At 37.7% G+C, this 13,268-nt stretch overlaps 1 protein-coding gene across 1 annotated transcript in view; it reads right to left on the bottom strand.

Moving 5' to 3' along the window:
• Positions 1-206: 206 nt before the first annotated feature.
• PTPRQ (protein tyrosine phosphatase, receptor type, Q) overlaps positions 207-13,268 on the bottom strand; it is a 110,236-nt gene continuing 97,174 nt past the window's right edge. Inside the window, exons 38-45 of the mRNA XM_010561968.1 lie at positions 12,877-12,967; positions 11,401-11,477; positions 8,791-8,925; positions 8,553-8,678; positions 6,253-6,401; positions 4,316-4,451; positions 533-656; positions 207-244 (exon numbers count right to left, since the gene is read on the bottom strand). Coding sequence (XP_010560270.1) covers positions 207-244; positions 533-656; positions 4,316-4,451; positions 6,253-6,401; positions 8,553-8,678; positions 8,791-8,925; positions 11,401-11,477; positions 12,877-12,967 — 876 coding nt within the window. The remainder of the gene's footprint in view (positions 245-532; positions 657-4,315; positions 4,452-6,252; positions 6,402-8,552; positions 8,679-8,790; positions 8,926-11,400; positions 11,478-12,876; positions 12,968-13,268) is intronic.

The following is a 13,268-nucleotide window of genomic DNA, read 5'->3' as shown; positions in this document are numbered from 1 at the left end:
AAAGTACTCCTAATCATTATTGCTCAGTGATCTGCATAAAATACTTTAACATATTTATGAAGGCACATTGATAGAAGAAAAGATATTTCTGTCATCTGTGTGTGTTTTAATCATCAAAATAGGGGAATTCACTTTGGCCCCTGTGCTTAGAAAAATATGACTTTGACTTTCAAAATCTCATTATCTTTAATATTTAGTCTGAGTATTTACATGGTCGTTTCTTCCCATTCAAGCTCCACATCACCTACAAAAGAAACAGATATATTACATTAACCTACCTCGTAAACAAATAGTAACTAATGGCAGATAACTGTTTTGGCTGAACTTAAAAGGTCTCGCAGGGAAAAAAATGGAAAGAAAGCTTGAGCAGTGACTATTACTATGAAGGAGACTGAAGAGCAGCAAAATGCTAGAAATTTACACTTCTGAAGCAAAAAAACGCATGTCAAAGTATTTTTTTTTTCTTCTTAGTCAGACAAGTCAATGCACCTGTTATGAAAAAATAATTTTGAGACAATCTGCATCTCCTTACCTTCCATGGCATCCAGAGAGTCCATCTTTTGCAGTGCTGAATAATTTACAAAACATATGGGCTGACTACTTCCCTTGCTTGTCAACAGATCCAATACACATTGATGCAAAAATATATATTGTGCCTGTAAGATGTGAATTTAAAGATGTTTGATTAGAAGAAAAATGTAATTCTAAACCCAAAAAACTTTTAATTTTTTTATATAACATCTAGATGTTCTTAAAGTAACTGCAGTTTAGCTCAGCAATCGCAGTACTTTGATGACCATATCATATATGCCCGATCTGATTTCATTCATTATGAGGCATAATGCATTAAAATTTGTCAAAACATGTTAATCCTTATGCCCAGTAAGATATATGAAATTAAGTTAATCATAACTGAGACTAATAGGGTGTTCCACAATTTTCTGTAAAGGTTTGTTCTGTGAAAAGACATTTGATTACTTTTTGCCACCAGATTCAGACTGAAGAAACTGAACCACACTAATGTTATATTTAGATAAGGAAATTTTCCTCTTTCTAGCATAGAGAAAACCAGCAGGGTGCACTCAAATGCAAAAGTTCAAGTAAATCTAAATCTACATGTTCTAGGAGCATGCACCATTGCTAGAGTAAAAAACTACATTATTTTTAGTGATACTTCTTGAACTGTAGCACCACTTTTAACAGACTATAATGCAGAGAGTGGGCAACTGAAGTTAGTTTGACACTTCCAAGGACATAAAGTAACCCTGGGTAATGATTGCTGAAAAGAGAAAAACAAAATAAGGCAATGTAAGAATGAAATAAAGAATGAAAGAAAAGAATGAAAACCGATAGAAAGAAAATGAATGGATTAAGCATATCTTCACATAGGAGAAGTACTGTGCATGCAGATTGAGAAAATGAGCCAGATCACAGTATCACAATTTGTTCAGATTGGAAGAGACCTCTTGAGATCACATAGTGCAACCCCCCACTGCTCAAGCTGGGTCAGCTAAAGCACATTGCCCAGGACCTTGTCCAGATGGGTTTTTAGTATCTCCACAGATGGAGATGACCAAAATAACTTTAACTCCCTTGACTTTTGCACAGTTAAATACATTAGTGTAATTTTTCTGCTCAGTAATTGCTATTTTGTTTCAGAACTGCCACCGATTTTCAATTCAAGTGTCTCAGATTTAGAAGAGAAATTTGCTTACGTGGATATGTTTTAGGGTCACAGCTCCAGAGCCATGGGTAATTAAAACAGACTTTCACAGGCCCCTGAAGTACACAGGACCATTACACTTTTCAATAGCTTGCTTACTGAAGCAATAGCAGGGCATTACTTCAAACTAGCCTTTCTACTTGGCTTGGCAAGATGATAAACTTTAACAGATCCACTGGACAAATATGGATGTCTAGAATGAAGGTCTTAAGTTTCAGTGGAGTTTAGATTGGTTACTCCAGTTCAGAAGGCAGACTCTGAAAGCTCCATAATCTCTTGCACTCATGCAGCTACTTGTGAGCATGCAGCAATGAACATCTTTCTGGGTTTGCCAGGGAGAGTGAAGCAGCATACCTGGGGAGTGTATGCATGACAAGTTATTTTCCCAGTTAGAATTAATGACATTCTTAATTATCTGAAAGTCTTTTTATGATTGCAAGTGGGAGAAAGAATAAAAAAGTTCACTAAAGAGTAGGTGATCCGCTTTACACGTAGTCGAGGGGCAGGCCTTGGTAATGTACAGGCCACCAGGCAGAGTACCAGGATTTTGAAATTATATCTACATTAGGGAATTAAACAGTGTCTGGGTACATCACCAGCTGGTGGAACCTGATCATCCAAACTACTTCAAATTGTTTGGATAGTCCCTCACATAGTTTCGATCCAGATGAACCAGCACTATCTCAAATAATTTCCAGGTGTGTTTCAGGAGTTACTGCAGACTATGGGTTGGTCCCTAGAGAGATCTTGTGAAGAGAGTGGTAACTGCAGAGGTGTTTAATTGCACAGATGTGGGCCATTCTGTGCCCATGGGCTAACAGTAACAGGGAGCTGGCAAAAGGAAAACTATTTTCAAGCTATCATCAAGAAAAAAAACAGGTCTGAGAACAACAAGTTTTTATTTATTTTACTCATAGATCTTACAGACAGTTTGACTGAGGGACCTCTAAACTGAGTTCTGGGAAGGAATTGCTCCTCTCTTTATATCTTCTGCGCTGATCACATAAAAACTGAACCATAGACTACTAAACAGTGTTTTATAACAGAACTGTCAGAATAGCTTGACTACTGAATCCGCCATAAAAGTTTACAAGATTTGGTTCCCGTGGGGCAAGTTTTGTTGCTGATCTGCCTTTTGTAGTCTTGCCAACATGAGCTAGAAACGACCTGGACGGAGAACAACCTGTCTCAGGATTTTGCATGTAGCATATAGATCAATACCTGATCTGTTTGGAAATCAGAACTATGAGACCATCATCTTCTATTGCATTTTGGCACATCTTTTCTTAGCCTTTTCCAAAATATGCAAATGAAGATGCACATTTTAAAAACATACACTGATGTTATCAAATGTCTCACTGTTTTAAGATTTTATTTTGGGGTGGTCCCATTAAATTGTCTTCCAGCCTCCGCCTTATTTTCAGACGATTCTCTTTCTAGCCAAAAGTGTAAAACAACAACAACAAAAAAGGTATTCCCAGAATTCATCATCGCAGGAAAGTCCTGGCAATTGTTTAGCTGCATCAAGACTCCAAAAGGAAAAATTGAAAGCAACTGGTAATCAGACAGCACCTTACAAGAAAGAGCATGACAGAGTATCACCAGAAGGTCTCAAAAAATCTACTGAAGTGCAGTTGCTGAAGAGAGGTTAACTGCTCTTTGTATATTCTGACATGATATAGAACAGCAGAATTGCATTCCTAATGGAACAAATCTCCTTACATTAAAATCAGTTTAAATCCACCAGTCATGTGGAAGTTCATCCTGAAACTGCTCACCCATACTGAGAAGTTGGCAAGTCATGCTGGAGCCTCAAAGGCTTCAGGCAGCAGCCTTGGGTTAGACCTGGCCTGCAGGAAGCTTATGCCAGAAGCCTTATGCAAATACAGCTGGATTTCCATTCCACTGGGCATTCAGGATCAGCTTTAAATTCTGCTATTACTCCTTTACATATACCCAGATCTCCAGATACAGCAGAGGTCTTCCTTACCAGCAGGTCATCACTAACTTACATCCACACACAATAAGTCTGCCAGAAATGCACTTTTTTAGACCCAGACCCCACCATTGCCATGATTTTGCAAACTCTGAAGTCTGTGCTTAATTCTATTGTATGTGTTATTTTATTTGAAGCAGTTTAAAAAGAATCAAGGAATCATTAATGAGGTCAAAGGTAAAGTTAAAAGTTTGGAGGACTATGCTACATATATATACACAAAAAAATACAGTTAAGTAGTAAATAAAGTCAAATTAAGTAGTGCATGAGCAAATCCATTTTTTATTTAACAACTGTTCTTCAACCAAAACTTGAAATGAACTTTCTCAAAGTCTGAGAAATTATGATTCAAGTTCAAAAAACTAAATATCTCAGCACTCTTTCAGCACTTGTCAAGACTTTGCTGGCCAAATATACTGAAATAGATACAAACCATACACATCTGCACAGTGCTTGAAATCCAAATAGAAGCAGAATTTGGTTGAAAATGTATTTGACAGCTGATTGTTATGAGCTTTCTAGTCTTGTTTTGAAGGAGATCAGATGATTAACTTCTTAACAACAGGAGAACAAATAGATAAATATGTAAATCTTACCAGATTCTGTACCATACACATTCTTTCACTTCTTAACTCAGCTACAAGTCCATAGATATCCACAAAATCATGGTCATCTACATGTTGGGTTAAATGGTCAAGTGCAATATAAACACCTGTTCTTCCAACACCGGCACTGCAAACATAATACACAAGATAAAATAAAGGTTTTATGTTAATTTTTTAGTATAAAATATTTTCTTAGAATATTCTGGTTAAATTAAGTTTATTGTGAAATGAAAACTTCAGAAAAAATTAAATCTTTTTCAGTAGTTACTTTTCTCTGTGTGTGTGTCTCCTTGCTGATTGGGATCAAGTGAAATCTGGATTTGAGCCATGTTGTGATCTTGATTTTACAAGGGGTTTGCATCAGACAAATGAGTTATATCTAAACCAAGCCTGTATAAGTGGAAAAATGGTCTTACAGCTCTTCTGTGAATTTTCTAGAGCTCATTAATTCAAAGAAAAGAAATCACAAGATTTTGTGAAATCATACCTGGATTCTGTGATGCTTTTGGTATTTGAGACAAAACAACATGGGATCCAGCAAAACATTTAAAAGAAAATACTTTTAGAAGGAGGATGAGTGTGCAAGACACGCTGATAGCTAGTGTTGTTTTATTTAAAGCTTTGAAAACGAACAGGATTTTCTCAAAATCACTATCAGACTTCTCTGCAACTGGTGTAATAAATGCAGGGTATATCACTGCAGATAATCAGAAAATGTATAGCAAAACTTTCTTCAACCTGCAAGATCTAACGAGCAGAAAGTAATGAATGAGTTTTCTGGATATGAGAGCCCATAATGCTGCTTTATAACCATCAGGAATTTGAGCACAGGTGGAGTATCTGGCCCATGGTGGCCCCTTTACGTATCTGTGTTGTGAAAAGGGGATAGGATTCGTTGCAGAGGGGCCCCAGAGAATATAAGTGTCCTCAAAATGTGAAGACCGTGTAGTTTTCTCCTGTAATAGTCTCTGGCCCCTGCAGTAGAGGGAAATGTCAAACTGTCAATGATAACGATATCAAATAAAATGAGGCTTTACGACCCATTGTGGTGGCACCTGTAGGACACCGAGGACAAATAAAAAGAACTGCCATGCATGATAAACTGGACAGTTAGGGAAGAGATTCGTGGCTCCAAACTCAGCTTTTCCTTCCACATATTTCCAGACTTGCACTGAGTGAGAATGAGACAATTGCAGACCTCTGAGTTCAGATTGCTATTTTGGAGTGTGCCCACTCATTCAGTGGGAACACTGACCTGCATATGAAATGCAGACACACTCACCACTTTCCTGAAGACTTAGCCTTCCCCACACACTTACTCTTTGAAATAGCAGTTTAAGGGTGTTGAGTATGAAATCAATGGGAACTATGACAGCTGAACACCTCTAACCACCAGACCATTTATTTAAGAGCCTAAATATAGATTTTAGCTGCTTACAGGCATCCAGCCTTGAAATCTGGCATATGCAAACCCTTATTCCTATTTGTCATTCTCTGTCGCTCCCAAACAGTTTCCTCCTTTTGCTAAGTGACATGTACATTTTAAATACAGTTTTTAATACTTATTTCTTAAAAAAAGCTATAATTATAATAGAAGTAATTAAAACTAACATGTCATTTACTATTCCTCTTCTTATGATAAAGTGGAAAATTGAGATAAATCCAGCAGTACCTTATGGTGTTTGTTGAATTAACTGTGTCACTGGCATCACCTCAATAGGATTTCCATGAATGGAAGAACAGAAACACTTTGGCATTTTCCCTCCTAGAACGGACTAAGGAGCACTGCTAGACAAACCTTCACTGCTGTCTGTACTAGAACCATACCTGTGCACTCAGTTTTCGTTGTTCTTCTGGCAACTTCCCTGAGCTTTAATATGCACCTGAAATTCTAAGATACTAAATGATGATTTGGTGAATAAGCTTACCTGCAGTGAACCACCATCGGTGTATTATCATGTGCTCGACTTGCACGGATAAGTTTTACAAAATGGATAATTGGTGCAGTAGTTTCGGGGACTCCATGTTCTGGCCAAGAAGTGAAGTTACACTGCCGCACCATCATGCAGTCTCCATGCTGAGAAATACAAAATAATGCAGTTTTCACAGAAGAAATGTGACAGAAGATCCAGTAAGCTACATGAAACCTTCTCAGCAATTTCATGTAAAGAAGAAAGTCAGAATAGCATAATAATTGTAAGATGTACTTGTATCAATGGATAATTTGTTGTGCACAGATCTTATGGCAGGTTTTTTGAGAGATGGCACCAAGTCCATCTTTCAGGAAGTATTAATGACTTCAGCAGTCACTCTCCATTTGACTTCAGTCACTGTATCAATGTAATTTGTAGACTACAGGTTGAAGTTTCTTTAGCGCATTTACAAGTTTAGTGAACTGGTTCAACAATTTGTTTAGGAAAAAGCAACCATTCTAAGACTGATCTTACACATACATTGGTAAACACAGATCTATTTTCTAAGTGTTTGATGCCTTCTCAGTCAGAGCAGCAGCAATAGTAACTCAAAGAAAAGAGCAAGTTATGATCTGATATCTAAATTAACTATGAAGGACACAAGAATAAAAGCACAGGATCATGCCAAAGGTCTGTCTAAACCAATATCCTGTTTCCAACAGTAGTCAAGGAAAAATCTTAGGGAAAATTATAAAACATGACAACAATGTATCTATAGTTCCACAGAATATCCTTTCCATTCTTAATAGTTTGTGACTTGTGAACTGCCTCAGTCAGAGAAGGTATCTCGATATTTAATAGTACTTGTCAGAATTTTCTTCTATTAATTTATCCAGATTTTATGAAGCCCTGTAAGTTTTTAGCACTCACAATATCTTACAGTAAGCAGTACCACAGTTTAATCAACTGTTGTGTAATGAACCAGTTGTGTTTTTTTAAATTTTTTTTTGAACCAACCACTTGCTCTTTTCAGATTGCAAGAAACACTGAACAACTGTGAACAATTATGTGTGGCAACTACTTTGGGTCTGTATTTTTTAAATTGATCATCATAAAACCAAAACAGAAGTGACTGTGGATGCAATATGGCAATAATTGTGAATGATTTGCCTCACATATGCTTTTCACCTTCACTGAAAGATCATCAAGAAGCCATCCATTTGTGAATGAAAGATGAAGTACAATCTTAAAGCCAGCAATATGGGACATTTAATGACATGCTTATAAAGGACATAGCTTCTTGTGCAGGGTAGTTCAGCTATAGCAAATGGATCACTTAGTCAATTTGGGTTATGTTGTCTTTTCTTTTCAGCCTCACCCTGGTTAACAAAGGTGACTTCGCATTTCACTCGCATGCATTTTTACTGTAAATAGTCTCTTTTCCAGTCTTGTTTACTCTTGTTTGTCTTCTCTCACTCGTTTTAAAATGTTCAATTGTCCTGTACTATGCGCACAACACATCCTTATGGGGTGACCACTGAGACAATCCCCTAAGTGCTATGTTCCTTTTGTCACACGCACATGCCACGGGATGGTAACGCACGTATTTGGATAGCTGAGTTCAGGTCCTAGCATCTGGCTGCACTACATACAACACAGGTCAACGTTGGGAGTGCAAAAGAAGGCTGACTTCATCTTGGGTCATTATGCCCAGATTGCTTTCTGAGCCTACCTGCTGGTCTGACTTAATGCTGGGTGCTAATTTTTCCAAAGAGTGGAGGCTATAGTTGTGGATCATGACAAAGATGAACATCTGTGCTGTACCCCCCACCCCCTTCCCAGCACAAAGAGTGGGAGTAATACTGATGATTCTCATTTATATTGGGTGAATCTCCTGGGGGTGGAGGCCACTACGGCTGGTGGTACAATGCAAAACAGCTGCGCTGCACCAGAGAATCTTGCCCTTTAATCTGAGAGGGATACATTCAAAGGGATTTGTCTGATCCCAGAATGGTTAGGATTACTCCTTTCTAGAAGAGACAACTGAGGTGTCCAAATAGAAACTTCACCTCCCACAAGACCAGAGGTTCAGTAACCTTGATAGGCCCTTCATGGCATGTTGGACAAATATCTGAGCTCTTTGTGACAGAAACTGGAGAAAATCCTCAGGAAAAAAAAAAAAAAAAACAGGAATGAAAACAAAATGCAGGAAAACCAGGCAGTACAGTGCATTAAAAATGGTGGGATGGAGCACATCTGATGTTCTTTGAGGTGTTGGATGGGTTTTATTCAATCAGCTTCCAGTTCTGGCTTACCCTTTCAATTTTTAAGTCTCTGATGGTCCAGTCTATCTGAATATCTTCCATCAATTTAGTAATCACTATATCCCCAAACACAGTCACTGGTTTATTATCTTCTGGCCAGTACTGATGACATCTTATCTGCAGTGAGATGATTACTAATTAACAATGATCATATTATAATCTTGACAGAAACTACATATAGAATTTCCAATTATATCAAATGCTGTTAGTTGGTACACTGATAACTTACCCGTCCTTTTTCAAAACATTGTGTAAGCATCACAAGTGTTTTTGCTCTCGTCTCCCACACCATTCTCCAGAAATCACCCACTGTTCCTGGTAATGGTCCCTGAGTTGCAATAAATTCATTTGGACATAAATAACCCTAAGAAAAAGAAAATATTTAATACATAATGGTTAGAAGGGAAAAAAAGAGTTTGCATGTGACTCATAGTTGTGCCTGTAGCTACCATGCCTAAGGCTAAAACCTTGTCAGACATACTAAACGAATTGGCAGAGGCCAGGCTAATCATTGCATGGCAGATGGCCTTGGAAACCTAAGGAAGTAATGACATTTTTTCCACCATGTAGATCAGTTATGAACCAATGCTCTAATAAAGTTTGGGAAATGACATCCTAATAGAAATGCATTTAGCAGAGGAATTACAGGGACATCAGGTCAGTAATTCCCATGTAAAAATATCTAAGCCTTCATATTAGCCTTACTGCAGATCCAGCCAGAGGCCACCAAGAACTGTGTCAGGAGGTGGCCAACAAAGGAGAATTAAATAGTGCTAAGGAGCAGTGGAGCCAGAGAAACTAAAGAGCTGTCTGAGAGCTAGTGCAAGCTATACACCACACAGATGACCTCGTCCTTCCAGTGAACGTCAGGGATCTGCTGTAACTCAGGGATGGAGCTTACTCAAACAAATCACCTCTGATAAAAGGTCTTTGAGAAACCTACTGTAGGGGTTGACTTTTATTTTAGGGTTGGCTTCTCCTGTTTAGCTCATTTATAAATTGATGTAAAACTTGGGGAGAAGAAAGTTTGTTGAAAAAAATCTGTGTAAATGCTGTCAGGGCATGGGTTCTCATGGATCTGTTTCCTCAAAGAAACTAAGCATACCCTACAGGAACTCTTATGTACTACAGAAAGTCTAAAATAATAATAGCAATAATAGCAATAAATTTATGCTGTAGAGCTAGAAGTCTGTAATATCACAGAGTTCTGCTTATTGCTCAAAACAACTGACACAGTGGTTTATAGCACCACTGAAGCTCCTTGTTGGAATTATAGCCCTATAATTCACAGCTGCCTGTTACTTACTCCATCTATAATATACAGAACAGGTGGCAGTGAGAAACTATGTTAATCCTTCCTAGTTTAAGAGTGAGGTGAGAAACCAGAGTTCAGGGATGCAAAGCTCACAGTTCAGTTAGTGACTTTTTCTTGTTTAACCAATGAAAATAAAAGTAGCAGCCAAGTTCCCATTTGTTAAAACTATATACAACACCTCTCTTTCCCTCTCTTTGTATGTATGCATATGTATATACACCTAGATAAATAGGTACATAAATACACACATGCACAGATGTTGCATATTTACAGCTATATGCATTTATATATTTACACATCCATGAATATGGAAAGTGAGAGGATTTAAAGGGCAAAGATTTAGCCCTGAGAAATGGTAACATTACGGTTGTCTCTTCACTGATGAACGGTGACCTAAAGCGAGATGCCTGTATGCAGTAAAGACATGCAAAATCTCAGCAGGGAACACTCTCTGCAGCTGGCTTTTGCTGCAGCTTTTGGAAGCTGCTGTTAGTGTTCCCTGCCTAAGCCTTGGCATGTTAGTTAGTGACAGGAAGGGTAAAGCCTCGGCCATGCTTCAAGCTGTCTGGTCTCCTTCTCAGTGTATAGTCCCAGCGTCAAGTAACAACATGGCATGGCTCTTCCTGTCTGCTAACTGTCAGAGTCGGGACATTCTATATAAAGGGGATAAATTGCTTTTGCTAATGAGAGAGGAGGATGCTCTCAGCTCTGTTACTTATTCTCTGTTAATGTCTCTTAGTTACCTGGAAATAACTGCTTCTACTTGCTACTGTGTCATCTGTTTAGACTACAGTCTGCAGGTCTTGCTATGTGTTTGAATATTGCTTAGTGTAAATCAAGTCTTGGCCTCATGTGAGAACACCAGCCACTGCTACAACAAATGAAATGCATAATTATAAGTCACACTTTGAGCTTCAACAGGACAAAAATGAGATACAAATATAGATGAGGAATTTACTGAGAACACAATTAGAAAATGGAAGGTCTAGGAAGAAATCTGAGGATGAGAAATACAATATTAGTTTCTTCTTCAAGAAGCCTGTTTGTATTTTCCTCCATCATAACTTTCACAAAATAAGGGGCATACTCATCCCTCTCACCAAAATTATTAACCATTTCTATGAAACTTTTCAGTTCAGTTATCTTTACATTGTCCTGTTCATATACAATAGCTCCAGTGCCTGAACTAAGAGACCAAACAATGCCTGCCTAAAAAATTGACCTCAGTGGGAATTTCACTATTGTTTTTAATGATAATGGTATGAGACAATTTATAGAAAGTAATTTGCTGGACACAGTTTTGATTATTACTGAAAATCATTGCTTAGCAATAAAAATGGGATAACTTATATTTTTAACTAGTGATGTTCAATGCCAGAGGAGTCACTTGAACAATGCCATGGCAACAGCAGCTGTAGTGAATGAAAGTAAAATCAGAATCCTGTTCTTCTTGCAAGTTATTTTTTGACTCTCTTGTCTACCAGAAAATAAATATACTAAAAATGTGAGAGACTTTCTACTTACAGACACGTAGCTGGCATTAATGTAGTCAGATCCAGGAATACCAGCATCAGGCATCAGCTTTACTCTGTTGTTATTATCTATTATGGAAATAAAGTCTAGTTAACTAAAAGATTTGTTCAAAAGCCATAGATGCATGTAACAAGTGTTTCCGGAGTGCTAAGAAATCAAAAATACTGTTATTGTTGCTAATCTAAAAATACTTGACATAGTAGAACTCTACTTGCAAAGGGAATTTAACCAATTTCCATTACTGTATGGTCATCCTCTAACGTTCCAGACATATTTTAATATAATACTTTTTAATTAAAATGGTGAACATGCCAAAACCTCCAATTTGATGTATGTATGGGATGATCCTCTGCCTGAAGGTAGCCCATGTACTTTAAGCCATGCTGTTCTAGCACGGACAACCTCCGTGTGAATCAGACAGCAGGGTCAGGGGGCTGACAGTCTTTCCTATATACTTGCTGCCCAGGTCATAGATTTGAGCCAGATCCTGGCACTTTTACATACTTTTACCTCTCTTACATAAGATAATTTCATTATTACAGAAAAAAACCCCAGTGATTGAGGGTTTCTGATTTGGGCCCATGGTATGTATGCAGAAATGACAAAAACCAGGAAAGATGTCATACGTGAATAAGTAAATGCTGAAACCAAACATTCCAAATTTTGATGTTTGGTCCTCAAGTTAGGAAGAAAAATTAGAATACAAAGTTAAAGATTTATGAAACTTATCTGTTTATATTTCATTGCGTGTCATGAATATAAATGTTTAGTGACTGTAACTTAGAGTATGTCTTGAACAAGGCAGTAGATAGCAGGAACAGCTGCTCTGAAAAGTTAATAGCACAGAATGTAGCATTATTAACCAAGGAATGCCATGCTCCCCATCTCACATCACAGCTAATGCCTAAAATAATAATGACATTTCTTGTCTTATTAACTGAAAAATGAAGCAGTGTTGAGTACAGAGAGACAGACTGCTGTCTCCTGTGATAAAATCTAGCCTTGGCTTATAAGTTATCATACAGTCACTCTGATCTTCTGTGGAACCTTTGCAGCACATGTACACATATCCACCAGGCTCCTGAGGTAGCTGAATGCACAAACATGTGGATTTTATATGTTTAAAAAAATTACTTCTCACTAAAGGGAAACAAAATGAGGAAGAATGTTAAGGAGTTTGCTACATGGCTTGAATTACAAAGCTAAGAAACTACTGAGGCTACAGTTTCTTGCACCTGCATATTAAAGCTTGTGCGAGCAAGTTGAAAGCTACTTGCAAATAAAACTGTCTTTAAAAAAACACAATGAAAAGACAGATTACTTGACAGAAAATTATTTCATAATGTGGACATGATTGTACCGCCATTTCAAAGGCAGATCAAACAAAAATACAGTTGCATTCCAAATATATGCTGCGCTGTTGAAGGTAGAGAGCAAAATGGAGGAGTTATCGGTAAACACACATACATGGCTTTATGTTTGGGAAACGATTCTTAGACCTGTTCCAAGGCAGATCAGCATCAGTTGAAGCAAGGTCTTCAAGAAACTTGGGAAGTTCCTGTAGAGGAATAAATGTTTGTTAGCAAACCTTTGCGTTTCACCTTCAGTGAATACAAAAAATAACACAATCATGCAGTAAGAGGAAGAATTCTTTAGTTCTGTAACAGAGTGCAGAACAGCTGGAAGCATTCCACCTCACTGTCAACCCCAGTTACACCAGCAACGGTAGATGCAGCACTGCAGACAAGGCTGTCAAGTTGAACAATTAAAGCTTACATGAACTTTCACCTTTACAAGTCTCGATAAAGTCAGCCTATCACCTTTTGTAGTTCTTTTCTGTCTTTTCATAAAGTCACATG

Source organism: Haliaeetus leucocephalus, unplaced genomic scaffold (genome assembly GCF_000737465.1).
Source record: "Haliaeetus leucocephalus isolate CR32 unplaced genomic scaffold, Haliaeetus_leucocephalus-4.0 Scaffold151, whole genome shotgun sequence".
Lineage (NCBI taxonomy): Eukaryota > Metazoa > Chordata > Aves > Accipitriformes > Accipitridae > Haliaeetus > Haliaeetus leucocephalus.
The sequence above is the reverse complement of the archived record's forward strand: the minus strand, read 5'-3'. Positions and strand labels throughout refer to the sequence as shown.